At 45.1% G+C, this 24,229-nt stretch overlaps 1 protein-coding gene across 2 annotated transcripts in view; it reads left to right on the plus strand.

Moving 5' to 3' along the window:
• Nucleotides 1-23,440, plus strand: part of TRADD (TNFRSF1A associated via death domain) — a 343,489-nt gene extending 320,049 nt beyond the window's left edge. For both annotated transcript variants that reach the window (XM_030203701.1, XM_030203702.1), the window contains exon 5: nt 22,819-23,440. In XM_030203701.1, the coding sequence (XP_030059561.1) occupies nt 22,819-23,108 (290 nt within the window). In that variant the 3' untranslated portion in view covers nt 23,109-23,440. The remainder of the gene's footprint in view (nt 1-22,818) is intronic.
• Nucleotides 23,441-24,229: the final 789 nt, after the last annotated feature.

Raw genomic sequence — 24,229 nt, forward strand, 5'->3', positions numbered from 1 at the left:
GTAGTAGGGACACTTGACAGGAGTACAGGTTGAGGAAGAACAGGAGGAGGAACAGGTATAACAGCACCTGGGATGACAGGTTGAAGGATAATAGGGATATCAGCACCTGCAACCGTGGTGGCGGCACCTGGAACAATGGTTGAATGAATGGCAGGGATAGCAGCACCTGGAACAGTGGGCTGGGGGATGGCAGGGGCAACAGCACCTTTCATCATGGGTCCTGGACCGGAAGGAACAGGGACAGGTGACAGATCTACCGTACCGGAGATGTGTACAGATGTGGGATTCAGAAGGTGGGGTGGTATAGGCGTATAACCATCGGCAACGCCACAATTGAAAAGTTTGTTGGAAAAACCTGGCTCATATGAAGGCGGAGTCCCCTCATATGAAGGTACAGCCATGGGTGCAGTGTCATCCAAAGGTGGATGTGCTGGGTTTTGGGAGTTGAGCAGAGGATTAGAATTACCTTCTTGCTCCCCAATAAGAATAAATTTGTTTATGGCATTGAGATGTTTATCTCTGGACTTCCCTGTCTTATGGGAGTCGTTGCAGGCAAACAAGGAACGTAATTTGGCAATCAAGGAACGTAATTTGGCAGGTTCAAAGGAACCGGATGCAGGCCAAGCAAGGGTCTTATCATTGGCATTCCAGACTTTAAACCATTTCTTACAGATACGGGTAAGGGACTTCTTTTCATTGGGAAGGAACTTCAGAATTGTGTCTAAGGGCTTGGTCATGGTCAGAAAAGTATATGGCACAAAGGGTGGTACAACTGGTGTTGTGTAATTATGTGCTTAACTTTATTACAGTGTAAGGGATTTAATAGACTAACTAAATCTTCATTAGAAATTGATTCTAACAAAAATGAAGTGAATTTTATACTTACCTGTCTTCAGAACTTTCCAGTGTGCAGGGATACTTTACAAAAGGGAAGGAAACCTGTGAACAAGTCTAAGTGAAAAGACAGGGTTGCCTACGGCAATTTCATAAAGGTACAATTTTAGCTGAGTTGGACAAAAACAAAAACTTCAATATGTGCACAGACAAAAACTTCAATATGTATATGTATGAGTCAAGGTACTTAGCAGACCACACAGTCCAAACCTGAGTTATTAATTAGTGCGTCCACCAATTATAACCTATTCGCTGCAGGAGCCATTACAGGACACTAAAGACGCAGTTGCTAAAAAATACTTGTATCATACAAAAATCGCAGTTCTCCTTGAAGCGGGCCCTCGGTTCTAGACCGGACTAACTCTCGGTCACTCTAGACCGGACAAATTCTCGGTTAACTCATAACCGGAAATTCCCTCAGTCGACTCTGGACTGGACTAAACCCTTGGCGAATCTTTACACCGCCAAAACACTTGGTCACTCCAGACCGGACCCTCAGTCTCTGTGGACTGGACCCTCAGTCTCTCTGGACTGGACAAACTTCAGTCGTCCTGTGACTGGAAAAGAAGCCGCGGTGTATGTTGACACCGGAAAATGAAAACCCTTGCAACTTAATTTAAAACCTGTAAAAAACGTAATTGTCAGCTAAAATTATAGTACCTGAATGAGGTCAAACCCAAAAAACCACTTGTTGGTATTCACAAGGATAACTGGGCCCGAAAAGAAACCCACTGCTCTGTACAAGGACAGTAAGTTACAGGAAAGTAAGCCAAATTTTTTACAGGTCTGTCAGGACACAGCCGAAAGCACACAGAAAATGATTTTTAAACTCAGTGTGACAATTCTGCTTCTGTAATCTCCGTGAATGGAGTATTCAGGGTAAATTGCGTAAACAATTTTACTCTGGTAATTGTCCCAGACGAAACCTTGAGTTAGCAAAAGATGTTCCAGTATTTTGTAGAGTTATTTATAGTTAGATTAGATTGCCTGCTGTTCATGTAACTGAAACAGAACGAAAAGGAAATGTCCTTCTTATTTTTCTCAAAAAGAAAAGCAAAGAAGGAATTTCCCAGCAGATAGGTACAGATTATATCCCAGCGTACATCAGCAAAGGTGAGCTGCTTAAGGCTCACGTTTGGGGTTACCAAAAATGTATATAATTTGCGTGTTCCCCCACCTATTCTGACCTCATCCTCCCCCAGACTGCTCTTACACAGTCCAGGAATTAACGAACTCCATAATCAGAAGGACTCGTTGGGATATAAGAAGATAGTTTATTACAATCTTACCAGTACAGGCAAATCAGGTATTCGTATGGTTTGAACAGCAGTCTACGACACGTCTGTCACCCTCCTTCTCTTGTAGCCTTCCTTCTGTTCCAATACCCTTCTGACTCCCATTTTTATACTATTTTCACCCTATTCATTTCAATGGACCCTAGCTTTGTCACCAGGGTTCTTGGACCTTATCAGTTGATCGAAATGACTTCACATACTATCAAGCTCTAAATATAAACAAGATATGCTCAGAGCGCATCTTTTTTTTTTTATTACATTTGTACCCCGCGGTTTCCCACTCATGGCAGGCTCAATGCGGCTTACATGGGGCAATGGAGGGTTAAGTGACTTGCCCAGAGTCACAAGGAGCTGCCTGTGCCTGAAGTGGGAATCAAACTCAGTTCCTCAGTTCCCCAGGACCAAAGTCCACCACCCTAACCACTAGGCCACTCCTCCACTCCTAAGTCTCTTATTAGATGACTTTGCATTTTCCCCAAACTCTCCCTAGCCCCCTCCTTTGGATGTTCTCACCCGGGGTGCAGCTGACCCAGTACTATCTCTACACAACCATAGCAAATCTTGCTCATGACGTACTAGTACTACTACTACTATTTAGCATTTCTATAGCGCTACAAGGCGTACGCAGCGCTGCACAAACATAGAAGAAAGACAGTCCGTGCTCAAAGAGCTTACAATCTAGTAGACAAAAAATAAAGCAAACAAATCAATTAATGTGTAGGTGCCAGTCTCCTCATTATCTACAGAGTAGATTCCCTCCACCCTCTGTCCGCTCTCTGAGCACTTACTTTAGCATTTGCTACAGTAAAATCTGTGTCAAAGGTGATCTCTGATTCTTACAAGCTAGCTCTCTTTTGTATCAGAGATGATTTTGATTTTAAGAAGCCTAGCTCTTATTATGAGCTATTGGCCTGTATTTTACTGAGAGCAAGGGTTAGCATAACTCTTCAGGTGCTAGCACTGATTGCACAAAAACCCTTGCACTGGATCAAGCAACATTGGCTGGAGTCCACACAGTTGAGCTCCTTCCTCTGGCTACCTCTGCCACAGTTTCTGGCAGTCCTTAAGCGGACCCCTCTGGCAGTGCATCCTCCGCTTCAGACTTGGTATGCTATCCAAGGAAATCGTTTTTCCTCCTTGACAGTACTTTTGCAATTTGGCAGTCTGCACTGCCCCAGGCTTTTCATCAGGAGCACATGATTCTATATATAAATTGGGCCAGGGCCTTACACAGCTGGGACAAATTTGGAAGGAGGGGAAATTGGTAATGTTTACAAACTTCCAGGAGGATTATGGTTTGCCACAGTATCATCAGTTCCATTATTGGATGTTGCGGGATTACATCAGTAGCAAGGCCAGAAGGGAACTAGCCTCAGAGGAAACAATTTTATATAGAGAGAAGATATATTATATATTTTTTTAATGGATTGGTTCATTTCTCCGAGGACAAGCAGGCTCAATAATCTTACATGTGGGTCGTCGTCTGCGACGGCCCAGAAGACAGAAGAAACCTTTTAAAGCTCTGGAACCTTCCGTCGTGCGGGCCGACCCACCACGCATGCATGGGCGGCTTCCCGCCCGCAATGCAAAGTGCAGCGATCAGTTCTTTTCCGTGCCTCGATAGAGTTGTGCTCGCCGCTACTCCCTTCTGTTTTGCTCAGGAGACCGCTTTTTTCGCATTTATTGCGCCCTTTTTTTTCTTTATTTAACTTCAAGTAAAAAAATTTTTTTTAAAGTTCTTTCCCTTATTTTTTTTTAGTGTTTTCCTCATTTTTTCAAGTTTCCTATCTTTTTTCATTGCGGCCGCGTCTTTTTTCCCTTTTTTGTGCCTTTTTAATTGGCATGATCGAGCCTTTTGATTTCGTGGACGCTATTTTCCCGCCCATGTCATCGAAGACTCCCAGCGGCTACAAACGCTGTACTCGCTGCAACCGGACAATCTCGGATACCGACCCCCACGCGTGGTGCCTCCAGTGTCTTGGGCCCGATCATCTTCCAGCTGCCTGTAAGCTATGTAAGTTAATGAAGAAAAGGACCCAGGTGGCTTGAGAGGCTTAGCGTGAGAGACTTTTTTCTGATCGGTCCAGTCCTTTGATGTCTGCATTGGCGTCGACGTCGAGGGAAGCAGCAACACCGAGAGCCCAGGTAATGGCTGCTGAGAGACCGCTTCGAGCTGGGAGCAGCGTGGCATCAAGTGGGTCTCCACCCATCTCGAGGCCTACTGCTATGCAGGCCCCCCGGGACCGACCTTCGTCGGACCCGGCCCCGAGGAGGCGTGAGGATTTCACCACGTCCTCAGTACCGAGGAGTCTTGAGGACGGGCGTCGAGCGAAGACGAAGAAGCATCATCATCGATCTCCTTCCAGGCATGGTACCGAGAGCTCCGGGAAGCCGAGGGAGTCGGCACACGAGAAGCATCGGCGCCGGGAGGATCGCTCACCCTCCATTCAGGAGGTTCCGATGCTTCGGTCGTCCGGCAGCCTGGTACTGGCTCTCGAGCCCCCTCAGATTCTGGCACAGACTCCTGCACCAGCCCCACCGCTTTTTCCGATGGTAGCTCTCGACGAGTGCATCCAGGCCCATCTTCCAGAGCTTCTGGAAGGGTGCTTCTTCAGTCTGCCTCGGTGTCGGGGGTGCTTGCGCCTCCTGTACCGACTGCAGAGACGGCATCTGGGCCATCACCTGTGGGGAGGTCCCCGCCCTCGGTGCTGCTTGCGGTACCAGAGCCGGTTTCCATCCGGGTCGACTCCCCCTCAATGTCGGTGGAGGAAGCTTCACTGGAGTCCAGGCAGGGGCCGACTTCTCAACATCCCCCATGAAGTCGTCGATCCTTGAAGTTGAGGCAGGCTCGGATTCAGGCTGCTCTTAGGGAGCTTCTGTCCGATACCGAAGAGGAGCGCTCATGGGGAGAAGAGGAAGACCCCAGGTATTTTTCAGAGGAAGAGTCCTGTGGGCTTCCCTCTGATCCTACTCCACTGATTGAAGTAAGGATGTCTCCACCTGAGAGTCTCACTTTCTCATCCTTTGTATGGGAAATGTCTAAGGACATTCCATTCCCTTTGGAGGTTGTGGATGAGCCCAGGGTTGAGATGCTCGAGTTCCTGGATTATCCTTCACCTGCAGAGGTTACAACGGCCCCCCTGCACAATACACTCAGGGAAGTGCTGATGCAGAATTGGTCTTGCCCTCTCTCTAATCCAGTGGTCCCCAAGAAGTCCGAGTCCCAGTACAGAGTCCATGGAGAGCCTGTAATGGTAAAGTCCCAACTTCCAAAGGGTTGTATAAAGTGATCATACAACAAATGACAAAAAGCGTGGGATTAACCTTCAGAAACCTAGGCTTCCACCAAGGTCTGACCTATGGTTCACTATTATCTATATAAGATTTTTGTGTCCATGGTCTAATCTCTTTCATAGGGTAAAAATTCCCACTTGCTTTCTGCTGAAACTGTTCTTAATCAAACATAAGTTTCAAAACATTACTGAGTAAACTCATATTCACAAGCTACAGCTTAGCATAAAAACTTAGCTTTCATTTAGCTGGCTTGATAACCCCACATTTCAACTGCTGATTTTCATTCAATGGGGCCCAAATCGTTTCACCCACTTCTGGGCTTCATCAGAAACCACCCAGTTTAAACATAGTTACAGGGGTATTGATTTCGCTGGCTAGACTTCTCTAGGAACTTGCAGCTCATGGGATTTGGATTGGTTGTTTTTTCAGCTCATGTTGTATTAGATTACGGAAGTAGAATTAACAGCCCATACTGTCTACTTGAATATTGATCTGAAGTCCCAACTTCCTCACGATTCCATGGTGGTGGACTCTGCTCTCAGAGGTGCCAAGAGTACTAGAGACTATACCTCTGCACCCCCAGGTAGAGAGTCTAGGACCTTGGATTCTTTTGGGAGGAGAACGTATCAGGCCACAATGCTCGCCGCCAAGATCCAAACATACAAGCTGTACACGAGCATTCACTTACGGAACTCGGTGAGGCAACTGTCCAGTTTAGTTGAAGCACTTCCTCAGGAGCTTGCTGAACCTTTTCACCAGGTGGTCAGGCAGCAGAAGGCGTGTCGCAAATTCCTGGCCAGGGGGTCTTACGACATTTTTGATGTAGCATCCTAAGTAGCTGCTCAAGGTATAGTGATGCGCAGACTGTCATGGCTGCGTGTCTCTGACCTGGATCACAAGACCCAGCAGCGAATGGCAGATGTTCCTTGCCAGGGGGATAATCTTTTGGAGAAAAAGTAGAGGATATGGTTGATCAGATGAAAAAGTATCATGATGCCATGGATTCTCTCTCCCGCCAGACGTCTTCTGCTACTGCCTCCTCTTCTAGGAGGTTTTTTGGAGGGAGGAGGAGTGCTCCTATAATAGGTGTAGGTACACTCCTGCTTCTCGGCAGCCGGTTCAGGCTCAGTCCCAGCATATGCATTCTCGTCAACGCCGTGCGCCTAAGGCCCATAGGGCTCCCCAGCAAAAGCAAGGGACGTGCTTTTGACTGGCTCCAGTGCAGCATAGCCTCAGAAAAAGTGTCCATGCCGGATGGCTTGCCTGTCAGGGGGAAGTTGTTATTTTTTCACCAAAGGTGGCCTCTTATAACCTCCGACAGATGGGTTCTTCAAATAGTCCGGTTAGGATACACACTCAGTCTGGCATCCAAGCCTCCAAATTGCTCACCGGGAGCTCAATCCTTCAGCTCCCAGCACAAGCAGGTACTTGCAGAGGAACTCTCCGCCCTTTTAAAGGCCAATGCGGTCGAACCCGTTCCACCAGGGGAAGAAGGGCTGGGATTCTATTCCAGGTACTTCCTTGTGCAACGGAGTTCAAACATGCGTGGGATATGCATAGAGGAATCCTGTGCAGAAGGAATGGATCCTCAGAAGCTTAGCTGAAATTGGGTGGCGGAGCAGGTGGGGGGAAGAGGGGGTGGTGATTGGTTGGAGAGGATAGGGGAGGGCAGACTTGTACGGTCTGTACCAGAGCCGGTGATGGGAGGAGGGACTGGTGGTTGGGAGGCGGGAAATACTGCTGGGCAGACTTATATGGTCTGTGCCCTGAAAAGGACAGGTACAAATTCAAGGTAAGGTATACACATATGAGTTTGTCTTGGGCAGACTGGATGGACCATGCAGGTCTTTTTCTGCCGTCATCTACTATGTTACTATGTAAAACGGGGATGCGTCCCATCCTAGACCTAAGGGCCCTGAACAAATTCCTTGTCCGAGAAAAGTTCAGGATGGTTTCCTTGGCACCCTTCTTCCCATGATTCAGCAAAATGATTGGCTATGCTCTCTGGACTTAAAGGATGCCTAGACCCACATCTCGATACTCCCAGCTCACAGGAAGTATCTTCGGTTTCACTTGGGAACTCGGCACTTTCAGTACTGAGTGTGCCCTTTGGTCTTTCTTCTGTTCCGGGTCAGAGGGAGCTGCAGCGAACGCGTGAAGTCAGGGAACTCTGAGCGGCGTGCACCCAGTGGGGGGGGGGGGGGTCCGCGCTGCATCGGGGGGGGTGCTGCACCCGGAGGGGGGGTCCGCGCTGCATCGGGGGGGGGGGGGTGCTGCACCCGGGGGGGCGGGGCGCCGCCCCGGGTGTCCGCCCCCCTAGAAACGCCACTGGTTGTGGGTGAGCTGTAGGAATTTGAACTCTGACACTGGGAAGGAAAGGAGGTGGATCTTTGTGCTCGTGCGTTGCCTGTAGATGAGAAATGAGATCCATGGGTGGAGTTGAGGAATTTGAACTGTGACCCTGGAAAGGAAAGGAGGCGGATCATTGTGTTTGTGCGTTGCCTGTAGTTGTAAAATGAGATGGATTGGGGGGGGGGGGGGGAGTTTTGTTTTGTGTTTGTATCGGAAGGGGGGTGCTGAGTTGCATGAATTCCTAGGCAGGGGGAGGAGTACTCCCCCTTTCCTTGGTTTTTTGTTTTTTGTGGAGCAACTGTGCTGGCGACGTCATCCTTGGCTTCACCCAACTCAGCCAATCAGAGGTGCGACACGGTCTGTGAGTGTCATTGCTCCGCCCGCGAGGTCATCATGTTTGATGTGTGGGCGGGGTAGACAGTCATGGATGAAAAATTGATCTCTGGCGCCTCACATTTAGAACGTTGGAAAAGTGAGGCTTCATTAGAACGTTGGTGGTGCGTTTTATATAGAGAGATATTCGACCTCTGTGCTCTCTCCTGTAACAATTCATTTAAGGCCTGCTGCGCCTCCAGTAATTGTGTTCTAATTCTTAATGAGTGTCCCTGCCCATACTGTTTCCTAAGAGCGACCACCTGCCTCTCCAATCTCAACATCTCCCTATCTCTAGCCCTCCGTTTAAAGGCTATATATGAAATAATTTCTCCTCTGAGAACGGCCTTTGCTGACTCCCAGGAGAGAACTGGATCTTCCGTATGCTGCTCATTATTGGCACTGTATTCAGTCCATTTTTCCACCAAGAAAGGTAAAAATTGACTATCCCAATACAAATAGGCTGGAAAACGCCATGCCCCCAATGTAGGCCTCCCCTCCCCCACCCTTGTTTTTACTCTCACCCAGGCATGGTCCGAGATCATAATTGGTCCTATCTGAATGTCCTCTACTTTAGTCAATAGTTCTCTTGATAGCATTACGTAATCTATTCTGGACATCGTTTGATGAGCTCTAGAGAGATGTGTAAAATCTTTCTCTACAGGATTCAGTGTTCTCCACACATCCACCGATTCTAGTGCAGTACACAATCTGGAAATGCCTCTCTCCTGCCTAGCTAGTTCCTTCCCCGTCGGTTTAGATCTATCTAAGGTAGGGTCCATCACATCATTCATGTCCCCCCCCCCCCCCCCCCCCAACAATATTGGTATGTCCCCCAATGCATGGATTTTGGGGATAATTTGCTTAAAGAACTGTTTATCATAATTGTTTGGTGCATAAATATTACAAAGCAATAGTGGTTGTCGTTCCAAAATCACAGAAGCCAGGACATAACTCCCTCTTGAGTCTACCACCACCCATTTAATCTCTATGTTAAGACCTTTTCTAATTGAGGTCACTACTCCCCCTTTTTTCCCCATAGCTGGAGCCTCAAGTACTTCCCCAACCCACCAAGTTTTCAACTTAACATGCTCTTCTCGCAAGAGATGCGTTTCTTGTAGAAAGGCTACTGAAACCCTTCTATTATTCAAAGTTTTCAATATTTTCTGTCTTTTAACTGGGGAGTGTATACCCCCAACATTCCATGTCATCACCTGCAATGTTGTCATGTCACACCTCTCTCCGTTCTAGAACATTCCCTATTGAACAGTATCTCTAATATTCTTTTTTTATACCAAGAGAGTGTCTCAGCCTCCACTCTCCCAGCAACTTTCTTCCTAGATCCCTCATCTACAAGAGCTAATCCCAATTCTTCTCCCTATACAATATCATTACAACCACATGCAAACAGGACTGTCCCATACCTCCCCTCCCCTGTCGCCCTCCCCTCCCAATCCCACCCTACTCTCCTCCTCCCCTCCCCCACCCCTCCTCTCTCCCACTCTTCTCCCTCTTATGTCTGTAGGCATGACTTCCTGTTTTGCCGAGGTTAGAGTGCCCCTTTTAACCAGTGACTATCACATCCGCTTTCCCCCTTCTAGAAGCTGATGTTTCTCACCATCCCCCTGGCTTGTAGGTTTAGTCCCATACAAAAGTCCAATATTCTTCTGCATCTTCCATATTTCTTTCTTCTCTCCTTGACCGCGTGGCTCAGGTTGTCGTCTCACTGGCTGTCCTTGTTCCAACAATTAACTTTTTGTAACCTCAAATATGTATTAAACAGTCGGCAACATCTGTCAAATCCAGAATATTCGATTTCCCCTGTTTCTGTTATCCAACCAGGTTTCAGCCATCCTGCCCTTGCGCCAGCATTTTATCCACGTATAAGTTCGCCTCCTCCACCCTCTCAAAGAATACAGTTTGCCCGTTATCAATCAGTTTAAGCTTAGCTGGGTAGAGTAGGCTAAATCTATATTTCAGCCCAAAGAGCTTAGTACACATGGGAGCAAAGTTCTTTCGCGCCGCTGACACTGTGGTTGAGTAATCTTGGAAGCATAGTATTCGTTTACCTTGGTAATCCATATGCTTTCCTGCTCTTAGCGCTTGTAGAATTAGTACCTTATGAGCATAATTCAAGATCCAGAAGATGATCACTCTGGGTCTGCCTGCTCCCTCATGTCTCTGGCCAAGTCTGTGTGCTCTCTCAATCCGCAGAGAACCCGCTAGTTCTGCACTTTCAAGCGCTTCGGGTAGCCATTTCCTGAAGCACAAGTTCTGTTCAGGGAGAGCCTCCGGCATCCCCACAAGGCGGGAGGTTATTCCTCTGGGATCTGTTCTCGAGGTCTTCCAGCTTCACCTCCACCTCCGTGAGGTGTGCCTGTATTCGCATGTGTTCTTCCGATACTTTAAGAATATCTTCCTCCGTCTGCCCCACTCTTTGCTGCACCACCTGCAGCTTGGAGATCATCTGCGTATGCCTCTCGGCCAGCCCTTCCAACTTCTCCAGAATAAGTTGCAGCTTTACTCCCACCGCCTGCTCGACTGCCGCCTTTACCTCCTCTGTAATCTCCGCTGCCCATAGTGAGCTTGGCGACGGCGGCGAGATCCTGTCCGCCATTTTGTTTTTAGTGGCACGGTTTTTTTCTTTCGTTTCTTTTTGGGCTGTTTTGGATGCCATCTGTGTCACCTATGGCTCCACTGACTTCCTGAGTATTCACTGAAGATTTTCGTTCAAGCCACTTTCTATGTTCAACGGGAAACGGGGTTATTCGAATGCTGATTTACTGAGGTGCCCTGGTGTAGTTCGTTCTTGCGTCTTCACCACTCCATACCCCCACTGGAAGTCAAAGGTGTTATGCTTTTAAATGGAGGAGGTTTGCTGTCTGATGTGACAGCAAGGCCCTAGATCCTTTTTCTTGTCCTACACAGACCCTGCTTGAATACCTTCTACACTTATCAGACTCTGGTCTCAAGACCAACTCCGTAAGGATTCACCTTAGTGCAATCAGTACTTACCATCAACGTGTAGAAGGTCAGCCTAGCTCTGGACAGCCTTTAGTAAGTAACATATATTTAGTAAGATAGACATAAAATTACTCTTTAGCTTTAAAGTTATATTATAACTTACTAAATATATGTTATGTATCTATTACCGATTACATCACTGCTTATCGTTCTATACCATTTAATCTCCCCCCTGCTCTTTCCATAGACATTGGACATTTATACATCTTGTATAGTTTACAACTGAACTCTGGTAAGAAACTTTGTCACTGTTACAAATGCACTATCATTCTATTATATCTCATTTCTTCTATCAGACACTCTATATAACAAATTTCGTTAGCATTTTAAAAAATAATCATATGTCATCATTTAATAACATATATTTTATTACCACATATATATTTTCATACAGCGTTCAATTAAAATTAGAAATGGGCAATATCACACATCAACTATGTTGCCGTTATACAAGTTTATATAAAAATATCAAACGAATATTTCATTACAACTTCATTAATATATTTCTCCTTAATTACCGATGCTGTATATATAAGCAACTTCATATTAAGCTGTATTCTTTGGAACATATATGAATGTGAATAGTATATATACATATGACTTAATTTTCATTGAACTTTCTGATTATTATTATCTTTATAAACAGCTCACAATTAGTTTTATGATTATGATTTCTATATTTCTATATGTCTATTTATGAATATATTTAATATACATGCATCTGTATATGTTTTGATTTGTATTTTCTATAATTATTTAATTATTTCAAAACCAATTTTGTTACATTAATATTTTTTATAAATTTAAATATCTCTCTACTATTGATCATTGAGATGAGTTACCTTTATACTTTTATATATATATATGATTCACAGTGATACTTTCCTTTTCTATTATATTTTCTATATGTTTTTTATCAACATGATATTGTTTCAAATATTTATATATGTTTTTATGGCTATTTATATGTTTTTATTTGTTTTATTTAATAGACCCCTGAGGCAGGCATTACTTAATGCCGAAACATGGCCCGTGTCAGGTCATTTTTCATTAAAATACTCCTGTTGTCCCAGCCTTGAAGGCCCAGTGTTGCTTTTTTTGTTTGTATACTCTCTATGTATGCTGTATACCCTCTCTGTTTGTTTTTTAACACTCCATACTACAAATCCCGGGGCAAGCAGTTGCTACCCATGTCTGCCTCAATAGCAGACTATGGACTTTTCCATCAGGAATTTGTCCAAACCTTTTTAAACCTAGATACGCTAACCGCTGTTAACACATCCTTCGGCAAAGAGCATAACTAGTCGTTCAGTGAAAAAATATTTCCTCCTATTTGTTTTAAAAGTATTTCCATGTAACTTCCTAAAGTGTCCCCAAGTCTTTGTACTTTTGGAACAAGTAAAAAAATCGATTTACTTCTACACCACTCAGAATTTGTAGACCTCAGTCATATCTCCCCTTATCCGTCTCTTTTCCAAGCTGAAGAGCCCTAACCTCTTTAGCCTTTCCTCATACGAGAGGAAATTCATCTCCTTTATCATTTTGATTGCTCTTTTGAGCCATTTCTAATTCTTCTATATTTTCTTTTGAGATACGGTGACTAGAAATGAACATAATACTCAAGGTGCGGATGCACCATGGAGCGATAGAAAGGCATTATAGTGTTTTTAGTTTTATTCACCATCCCTTTTCTAATAATTCGTAGCATCCTATTTGCTTTTTTGGCCGCCACTGCACACTGAGCAGAAGATTACAGCGTATTCTACAACAACACCCAGATCTTTTCTTGAGCACTAACCCCCAAGGTAGACCCTAGCATGAGGTAACTATTATTTGGAATATTCTTTCCAGTGTGCATCACCTTGCATTTGTCCACATTAAATTTTATCTTCCATTTGGATGGCCAGTTTTCTAATTTCCTAAGGTTCTCCTGCAATATTTCACAGTCTGCACGTGTTTTAGCAACCTTGAATAGTTTTGTATCATCTGCAGATTTATTCACCTCTCTCATCGTTCCAATTTCCATATCATTTATAAATGTTAAATAGCACCGGTCCCAGTACAGATCCCTGCGGCACTCCACTGTTCACCCTCCTTCATTGAGAGAAATGACCATTTAACCCAACCCTCTGTTTTCTGTCCAATAACCAATTCCTAATCCACACCAGAACCTTGCCTCCTATCCTATGACACTTTAGATTTTCAGAAAGCTTTTGATAAAGTTCCTCATGAAAGACTCCTGAGAAAATTAGATACACTACATCAACCGGCTCACCTTTATCCACATTTATTCACGCCTTCAAAGTGAACAAATTAGTGAGGCAAGACTTCCCTCAGCTGAACCCATTCTGACTCTGTCCTATTAAATCATGTTTGTTTGTCTATCTGTTCTGTAAGTGGGAGAATTGATTGCACGCATAACACTTTGTTCAAAGTTGCCAGGAAGGGGTAGCAAACAAGGAAGGTGTTCAGAATGACAACCAGCACATTGCTATGTATGTTGTTAGACTCATATCCCTCTGGAAATATCACATCACATCTCTCAACTGATTTTCTATGCTCCATCATCCATTCTCCAGATATTCAGAGGATGTGGGCCTTGTAGGGGTGGCTGAGGCGTCACACTAGTTTATGTGCTATGCCACAGCTTCACAAACTGCTTCCTGAAGAAACACTACTCTGCTCTGAGGGACTGGAGGTGCAGTGCAAATGTGCAGAGCTGCTGTGGAGCATGCAGGAGGAGATGACAGCCAGGAATACCTGGCAACAGCTCCTGGGGATCCACAGGGATCTGCAGGATTACACAGCTGCCCTCTCAGCCACCCTACCCACACAGCAGTCACCGGAGCATCAACCTGCAAACACTGAAGGTACCAGTCAAGACCCATCACCCTCCACACATGCAGGTGCCATGCAACCACCTGCCAAGCATCCCAGGATGGGACCCAGATCACCCCAGGCCAGTGAGACATTTGAGAGGCCAAGTGGCTCACAGGAAGGACATTACCCTTTGCCTCGATCCTGTGTCAAGAACCAGGGAGGCCACCCAGCCAGCCAGGTTGCCTGATTTTCAGGGGTCATCAGAGGCATCAGGATTGATTGATACTGAGGAGAGCGGGAGCCCCACACAGGAGGACTCTGAGAAGTTGTGAGAACAGTTTCTGCTCCTGCTAGACCTGGGACATCAACAGCAGCTGAGGGGGGTGGGGGTGGAGAGAGGTGGTTCCAAAAGGGACTGGGGAAGGGAGGGAGAGGGGGAAGTAAGGCTGACAGCTAAGTAATAGCCATGCTGTGGTGGTGTGCATGTGTGCTGGGGGAAGGGGGTGTGCACTGAGAAGATGGTGGTGGTTGATAGGGTGGTGGTGCGGATTGCATAGAAATAAATGAGGCATATGCCTTCACTGAAAATTTGTCTGTATGAGTCTTTGGTATGGACCCCCAAGTGATGTGCTCCCTGGTCAGCTCTGCGGGCGTGAAGCAGAGGGGAGAGCTCCTTATCCACTCTGGTGGCTGCTGCTGCTGTGGTTGCTAGCCTTCCTGTGGCAGGATCTGTATTCTTCGGAGAGTCAGGTTGTGCAACATGCAGAAGGCCATTAATATTTTGATGAAAAGGTTCAGGCTGGGGAATATGAACAAAGGTAACAAAACACTCCAGCTCTCTGCTCTCTCAAATGACCACTTCCAGCTCTCTACCCTCCAACTCAACAAAATCACAAATAGGTCTAAAGGCAAGTTTGTCCTTACCCTTGATGCTTATAAAGGAGGTCCAATGCTGGATGTTTTCCTTCCTGCCACTAGGAAGTCATTTTGATATTGGTTATGGGCTGGAGCTGTTCCCTCTGGGGACATTTTATGATGAACAACTAGCTGTCTTGGCCATTTTTTTTCTCTTTGATTATATGGTTTGGACTTTTTTCCGCTAGAAAAACATCCATCTGCCTGTTCCATTTTTTGGACTTTTTCTGTTTTGAAAAGGAGCCCCCACTCCCAATATGTCTTTAGTAAAAGATCAGATGTCATTAAATACAAAAGCTCTAAAACAATGAATATAAACTTTAAAAACATATACAAATATTTAAAAAGAGGTTTATATGATGGGAAACGAGCCTTAAAAATAAATCTCAAAATAACATTGTTTGTTTTTTAAATATCTTTTTTTTTAATTTGAAAAGTTTTATTAAACACAACATAAATAATACAGTGTTTGCCAATGCAGCCTACCGACTGCTCATATTCTCCAGTCAAATTCCAACTCAACTTAAATTCACAATTTTTGATAGTTTTCTCCCTACCCTCCCACCCTCCCTCCCATTTCAACCCCCCCCCCCCCTCCCTGCTTACTACATTCTCCTTCATGGCTGAATCCCCTGTACAACCACATCACTACTCCATAGTCGCTCTAATTGTGTCCACTCTTTCGCATCAGGCTTATATCTGCCCTGTCTTTTATCAGTCAGTTGCTCTAGGCCCACAATGCTCTTAATTCTCATTTTCCAGTCTGTGATTGTGGGGCCTAGTCTTTGTTTCCAATGAGCCGCAATCTCCAACTTTGCGGTCGCCAACCCCAGTCTTTTTAGCCGCTTCTGCCACTTCTGGCCCCTTTTATTTCCCCACCCTAACAAACACCATTTCGGCTCCGCCGGGAACTGTGTGTCCAATATTCGTGTTAAATGCATAGCAACATCCACCCAGAAAGATTGTAAGGGAGAACATGCCCACCAAACGTGCAAAAAATTGCCTAATTCTGCTTCACACCGCCAGCAACGATCTGATACCGTGGGATACATTTGTTGTAACCTATCCGGTGTGTAATACCACCTACTTAAAACTTTGTAGGCATTTTCTTTAATTAACACACATACTGATGCATTTTTCATCTCTAGACACACCCGCTCCCACTCCTTCACACTCATTTCAGTATTTAAATCAAGCTCCCATGCTGTCATATAGGGTAATTTAAGCATTTTGTCTCCCCTGATGTGTCTGTATAACTTGGAAATACCTTTCCTCCTTCCCTCCAAGGTTTCCCAGATGTTTTCCAATAGCTCCCGTTCCCTCGGATCAGATTGTAACCACCCCTGCCCCCTCATGTAGTGTCTAACCTGTATATATGCATAATAATCAGATTCTGGCAGGTCAAACTTCCTCTGTAGAGTTACAAATTCTCTTAATACTCCATCTGACATAAGATCCCAGAATCTCCGCAGGCCTTTCCGATTCCAGTCCCGAAATACCCCGCCCTTTTTTTAAATATCTTTATTGAAGTTCAGGACATCAACATCCAAAAGAGGAAAGTAAGCATCCCAAAAAAAACAGAACAAAAATACACAATATGACTACATGCAGTCTTTCATCTCTACAAAATAAGCACAGCATGCAATCCTGCCATTATCACCACCACAGTACAAATCGTCCTACCCATTTTTAGTTACTCCAAAACCATCCCTCCTACCCCGCAGCAACCCTCCTTCCCTCCTCCCTCCCACCCATTCCTGGAAAACCTAAGGACCCGAGGATAACACTTCATAAAGCTGCCAAAGAGATCTATATGCTTGGTCGAGCTTTCTAGGGGAAGACTTAAGCCACTCCCTCTCCCAGTGCAGGATAAAAGATGCAGAAGCATACTGGACGAAATAGCACCCTTACGAACAAGAACCTCACATAGGCATAACTCGATACCGTGGTTCAACGAAGAACTGAACCCCCCCCCCCCCCCCCCCCCCCACAATCCAGGAAACTTGAACGAGCTTAGAAAAAAATAAAAGACGAACACACACCCAACGCATGGAAACAAATACAAAGAAAATACAAATACACAATAAGACAGACCAAAAGGTCATACTATAAAACTAAAATAGGGCCAGATTAGAAAGGCACGAAGAAATTATACCAACTCGTGAACAAACTACTAGACATCACCTTGGTCACCACCTCATGGGTGGCAGGAGGGGGGGCAGGGGAGAGAGGAGGTTCGCTGGACATGGGTGGCTGCAGTGGGCACAGGGGGAGAGGACGGTCGGTAGACATGGGTGGCTGCAGGGGAGCCGAGGAAAACTTTGCTAGCGCCCGTTTCATTTGTGTCAGAAACGGGCCTTTTTTACTAGTTATTATACAGGAAGGATGAACGTTCCATGAAGCTGCCTGGGCCCGTGCCTCCATTCTGATTGGCTGTGCCTGGGACTAAAGCCTCGGATGACATCATCCAGAGAGCCCAAGCAACAGCAGCGCGAGTCGACCTGCAGCCTGCCCTGTCAAAACAAATAACACAGAAACCGCCAGCTCGCCCGCCCGCAGTCAAAAACGGCACCCATGGCAGCCGGAAAGAAAAACAAAGGACTGACAGTCCAACAGAAACCATGCCTGCTGCCCGTCAGATTGAAAGCCAAACAATCTGTACAACACACACACATAAGGGGGGAACCCTGAAACTTGGAGGGAGGGGGGGAGACCCTGAAACTCGGACAGAGGAGACCCTGAAAGTCAGAGGGAGGGAGGGGATGACCATGGCACTCAAACAGAGGGAGGGAGGGGGGACGACGACGACCCTGGAACTGGGAGGGAAGGGGGGGGGGACATGACCCTGGAACTGGGAGGGAGGGAGGAAGAGAGAGGGGGTCCCTGGGACACACTCTTATTCTCACACATACACTCTCTCTCTCTCTCTCTCTCTCACAGACACACTCGCACCCAGTCTCACTCTCTCACACACACACACTCACACATTCATTCTCCCTCACACAGTGACTATCACACACACTCTCTCAAACAAACACACTCCAAGGAAAACCTTGCTAGCGCCTGTTTCATTTGTGTCTGAAACGGGCCTTTTTTTTTACTAGTTAATCAAGATTTGAGCAGTGGGATTGCTATATAGAGACCATGATCCCAAATTGGGGAAGCACCCAAAATAATCCCACAATCAAAGGCCTTGTCTGCATCTAAGCTTGTAATGATGGCGTCTCCCGGGATACCTCCTAGCTTCTGCAAAACTGTCAGCGCCCGCAGAACATTTGATGATGCATATCTGCCTGGCACAAAGCCCGCTTGATCTGTATAGATCAGTTCAGGTAAAAACTTCCCCAATCTGTGAGCTAGGATAGTCACAAAAAGTTTTATATCTTGATTGAGGAGCGATATCGGACGATATGAACCAAGCAGTTCTGCGTGTCTCCCCAGTTTAGGAAGCACCACAGTATGAGCGTATCAGTCTTCCTCTTTCTTCCCCAGTAGTACATAAATGATGGCATAATTCTTGGAAGGGAGGGGCAATCTTCCCACCCAAAATTTTGTAAAATTCAGGGCCTAATCCATCAGGACCAGGCGCTTTTGCCAGTTTTAGACGCCGGATAGCCTGCCCTATCTCCAACCCCTACAGGAGTGATAGCTGGGGCACGTTGAGATCCTTAAAGAACAACTCCCTCTGCTCCTGATCATTCTCCCCTTTATCGTCGAAAGCATTCTGAACATCCTCTGCTGCTGTTACCACTCTACCCTCCTGCGATCGTACTTTGTCTATAGTCTGTTTTGCCCCCCTGTGTCTAACCAATGTAGCCAACAACTTCCCTGCCTTATTCCCCCATCTAAAAGGATTGTACTTATATGGATATCCTGAGACGCCCTGGTGGTCAAAATGTCATTGATTTGTCTGCACACAGCACAGTATTCCCGCCTTGCTACCTCACTTCTTGTAATGATGTGTGTACCCCTCAACTGCTGCAATTGATCGGATAAGGCCATCAAACGACATTCCTGGTCTTTGCGTGTTTTTGCAGTATAAGCCAAGATATGTCCCCATAACACTGCCTTCCCTGCTTCCCAGTACGTAATGGGGTCAACTGACCCGGGGTTATTTTCTATAAGATAATTATCCCATGCCTGAAGCAAAAAGGTACGAAAATGCATATCTAAATATAAAGTAGGTTTCATGCGCCAGAGCCTTGACCCCTCTCTCCGGTGCCATTAAATATCTACCCAGATCAGACAATGGTCTGAAACTGCCCCATCCACAATGTCAGCAGCTGTTGTCTGAGAGAGAAAAGAAGGGTCTAAAAGCAAATAGTCAAGTCGGGCGTGCACTCCATGCACCTGTGAGAAAAAAGTATAATCATGAGCTTCTAGGTGTAACAATCTCCAAATATCTAAAAGCCCTAATTCGCACAAGAGAAAGTTCACCCCTTTAGCCTTCCAAGCAGAGGGTCTGGGTCGCCCTGGTCAGCAGTCTATAAGGGGGTCTGCCGTTATATTGAAGTCCCCTCCCACTATCAGCTGGTATCCAGTGACCGACACCAGCTGCGCAAGTAAGCGAGAAAAAAAAGATTGGGAGTAAACATTGGGAGCATATACTACTACTACTATTTAACATTTCTAGAGCGCTACAAAGTGTACGCAGCGCTGTACAAACACAGAAGAAAGACAGTCCCTGCTCAAAGAGCTTACAATCTAATAGACAAAAAGTAAAGCATTTAAATTTAAAATATTTAAGCAGTCAAGCACAAGAGAACAGTCACAGAAGGACAGAAGATGTTGAAGGGTGGTCAGTGTGATTAGGTGTAACTCTGGTTGGAGTAGTGGGAGAAGGTGATAGAAGAATAGAAATGGGTGAGGTAAAGTAATGAGTGGGTTGATAGGGAGGTTATATAAGACATGTCACTCTAGGGGTGGGTGGGTAGAGGGGTAGGGTGGGTAGGATTAAGTCTAAAGCAGGAGAAGGTATTCTCTGCAGCCTATCTGTGAGATGGAAAATGCTCTCTGAAGCTGCTGCTATAAGTTGTTAGTTTTCTCTCCCTGAAAGAGATCCAAGCCACACCCACGAAGTTCAAACTGTCAGTGGGGAGGGTGAGGGGAGGAAATGGCAGTGCTTGATGAAAAAGAGAGCTCAGTTTGATAGGAGATATACTATAGGATGTCATTCTGAGGCCAGGCTAAGTCTAAAGCAGGAGAAGGTATTCTCTGCAGCCTATCTGTGAGATGGAAAATGCTCTCTGAAGCTGCTGCTATAAGTTGTTAGTTTTCTCTCCCTGAAAGAGATCCAAGCCACACCCACGAAGTTCAAACTGTCAGTGGGGAGGGTGAGGGGAGGAAATGGCAGTGCTTGATGAAAAAGAGAGCTCAGTTTGATAGGAGATATACTATAGGATGTCATTCTGAGGCCAGGCTAAGTCTAAAGCAGGAGAAGGTATTCTCTGCAGCCTATCTGTGAGATGGAAAATGCTCTCTGAAGCTGCTGCTATAAGTTGTTAGTTTTCTCTCCCTGAAAGAGATCCAAGCCACACCCACGAAGTTCAAACTGTCAGTGGGGAGGGTGAGGGGAGGAAATGGCAGTGCTTGATGAAAAAGAGAGCTCAGTTTGATAGGAGATATACTATAGGATGTCATTCTGAGGCCAGGCTAAGTCTAAAGCACTGAAGGTATTCTCTGCAGCCTATCTGTGAGATGGAAAATGCTCTCTGAAGCTGCTGCTATAAGTTGTTAGTTTTCTATATATATACTGAGCACAGAGCTACTTTTTTGCCTGCTACCTCTCCCATCCACAATACATAACGACCCTCTGGGTCCTGAACCAATTTATGCATACTGACTTGATGCTTTTTATGAATATTGCCACTCCTTGCTGTCTGCTATTGAAGGAGGAAAAAACTAGCTCCCCCACCCAGGTGCCTTTCAGCTTTAAATGCTCCACCTGTGATAAGTGTGTCTCCTGCAGGAACACTATATCCATCTTCATTTTAGAACAATACGACAAGATCTTTGTACGTTTAATAGGGGAGTGGATGCCATCCACATTCAGTGAGCCTACTCGCAGCTTACTCACAGCTCATAGCCAAACAGTCATGCATTCCAGACTATCAGAGAAGTAACCCCGAGGGCGAAGGGCAGGGAGAACAGGAGAACTTGGACTGCCACTGCCGTGCCAGTCTTCCACAATTTCAAACCTTACAAAACTCAGCAATCTATATGGTTTTCATAGCTAAGCGCTTCAATCCAGTAACCCCACTATTCCTTAAATAACATTGGCTACCTGTATCATATAATGCTATAGTAGTAGTAGTATTCGGTTTAAGATCCTCAGGCAGCCCATTGTATTTGGCCACTTTGGTAATTCCCTATACTTCATGCCGCATACTGTGTTCACTCGACTCTAATCAGTTGGTAATACCATTTTCTAACAGGCTCATCACGAGTCTACCTGGAGTTCTGCCTTTTATTTCCTGGTCCCAAGTCTATGGACTAGCTTGCCTGCAGATATTAGATTAGAATTCTCTTCTGTCAACTTTAAGAAAAGGCTGAAAACTCATTACTTCAGATAGCTTTTAAATCTGCCCTTAACTATGCTTAGTTAAGGGCAGATTTAAAAGCTCCTGTAGGAAGGTACTAATATTACTCTACCCTTCCCACCCCTTTCCCCCCACCCCCTTCAATCTTGTCTATCTCAGTCTTGTGTGCATGGTTGTGGTCTTTCTTGTTCTTATTGGCGTTCTATTTCTGAAGACTTTGTTTTATATTATACTAGTAAAAGAGGCCCGTTTCTGGAGCAAATGAAACGGGCGCTAGCAAGGTTCTCCTCCCCAACACCCCCCCTTCTCTCTCCCTCCCTCCCTACCTACCTACTGACCCCTTCGTCGTTCTGACGCCATTGCTCCGCAGCTCCTGAACGCACCGTATGCCACTGCTCCACCCTCGTGTGACGCCATTGCTCCGCCCTCGACGACATCACGTTTGACGCGAGGGCGGGGCCTCGAGATGGCGATTTCGGTGGCTTCACCACCACGAACTCTTCGAACCCGTTTTGATGACGGAAGTGACGTCAGTGTCCTCAGAACGTTGAGGGTAAGTTTTATTATATAAGATATTGTTAACCACTTTGAACTTCATTTAGAAAAAGTTAGTATATCAAGTTAATGAATAAGCATAAACAGTACTCAGCATTTGTGTAGGTGCTGGCAAAGTTAGGACTGTTTTTTATGTGGCTCTATATACCCAGTTAGCTATGCATGCACTGGCACTGAATACTACTGGCATCCTCCCCAAATCCACTCCTGTAACGCCCCTGTGTGACCCAGTTTCCAAATAGCGAGTTAGTGCCAATATTCAGTGGCACTGCCTGGTTTAAATAACTGGCCCTGAACAATACAAGCATGCAGGAACCTCTCCTGCTCAATTAAATCAATTTGAATATCAGTCTGATTCTTGCTAATATTTCTGAAGTTTAAAAGAGAAATTGATAGAAGCAAATTAGTATGTATACTGTTTGGTCAGAAATTGCTATTTTATACGAAAAATATTTGGTATTAACCTTACTTAAATATAACCTGTTGACTTATCAACTATAAAGGGTAGATGACCTAAAACCTAATCCAGTATCGATATGGTAAAGAAGGCCCAGATAGATAAATTGTACACAAAAGGTAAACAAAACAGTTATTTTGCTAAATATAAAGGAAGGCAACACCAGGAAACATGGGAAACTTAATTTTGCAGTTTCACTACACCAACAATTTTATTGACCTTAAAAAAAAAAATCATTAGTTTTGAGCATGATATGACTAGCCGCTGACCTTGTTGCTTTCACTGTTTATGTTGCTTCCAGCTAATAGGCCGCTTACATCTGAAGACCACCACAAATTTTCCAGATCCGTGGGGAGGAAGTGGAAGCAAGTGGGTCGGTCCCTGCAGAAAACCTGCCGTGCACTTGAAGACCCTGCAATTGATAACTTAGCATATGAACATGAGAGGGATGGTCTATATGAACAGGCATATCAGCTGCTCCTCAAGTTCATCCAGTCTGAAGGGAAAAAGGCCACTATACAGAGACTTGTTATAGCACTGGAGGAAAACAGTCTTACAAATCTTGCAGAAGAACTTCTGGGAATTCACTAGAATAAGAGGTTTCTATGATCTTCTAGTCCTAGAGTATCCTTAACCTAATCCGCGTATGAAGAATTATCACTTCATTCAGAAGATTCTGTTCCACACCCAAAGAGGTAGATGCCCACTGAGCCATCCTTCAAATAGGGAATATCAGGGGGGGAAAAAAACCTGTCTTAATTTCTTTGTTTGGAATATTATGATGCAGTGCATAAGTAACTTGTTACTGCGTTTTTTTTATTACCAGAATGGGCAACTCCACATATACCACTAGTGGAATGAGAAATTCCTAAATTGGGAAGAAGGGTCATTTTATATGCAGTATCACATACTTCTTTCTATAAATATACCAATTATTTAAAAAAACAAACAGTTTGAGTCCTCTTTTCTCTTCGTAGGAATGCTGTAAGGTGTTTTTCTTTTGATGTAATGCCTTTTGTTTGTACAGTTAGATTTTATATAGTATTCTACCCATGGCAGTTAACAGTAATAATTAGATTCCATATTTCATTGATAGCCTATGGCGATCAGTGTTTTTTGTTTTGTGTTTTAAATGCTAGCTGCTACGTGCAAGAAGACAGAATATTCAATGGCAGTACCGGATGGTGGCTTTCGCTGAATACTGGACACTGCAATGAGTGCACAGAACTAAACAGGTAGCAGCGATATTCAGTCACTATCTGGATAGGACAGCTTTTTAGCTATCCTAAGTTATCCAAATACTTATCTAGGTAATGAAAATCACTGCTACCCTGATAACTGTGGCCTCTGCTACCAAAGTACCTTAGCACTATCTGGATAGTGTTGTGGTGGTCTGTAAAGATATTTAGTAGTACTATCCAGACAGTGCCACTGCATATATCTTTCTCAGTGACATTAGATAGTGCTTTTCTATATTCATACCTATACATTGTAACCAGGTACCTCTAGGTGCAGCCAAGGATAGAACAATCTCCTCCAGCCACAGGCTTATGGTACAGTCACGAAATAAATGTCCACCAGCAACTTCAATCTTAAGGACTTTATTCCATGCAGGTTTCTAGTAGACCTGATACACAGTTCCAACAGCAGCATTCACCTCCAATCTTAAGCACCTGTAAGCAGTGGTGTGCTGGAGCCGGCTCGCACCGGCT

This window comes from Microcaecilia unicolor, chromosome 5 (assembly GCF_901765095.1).
Source record: "Microcaecilia unicolor chromosome 5, aMicUni1.1, whole genome shotgun sequence".
Taxonomy (NCBI): Eukaryota; Metazoa; Chordata; class Amphibia; order Gymnophiona; family Siphonopidae; genus Microcaecilia; species Microcaecilia unicolor.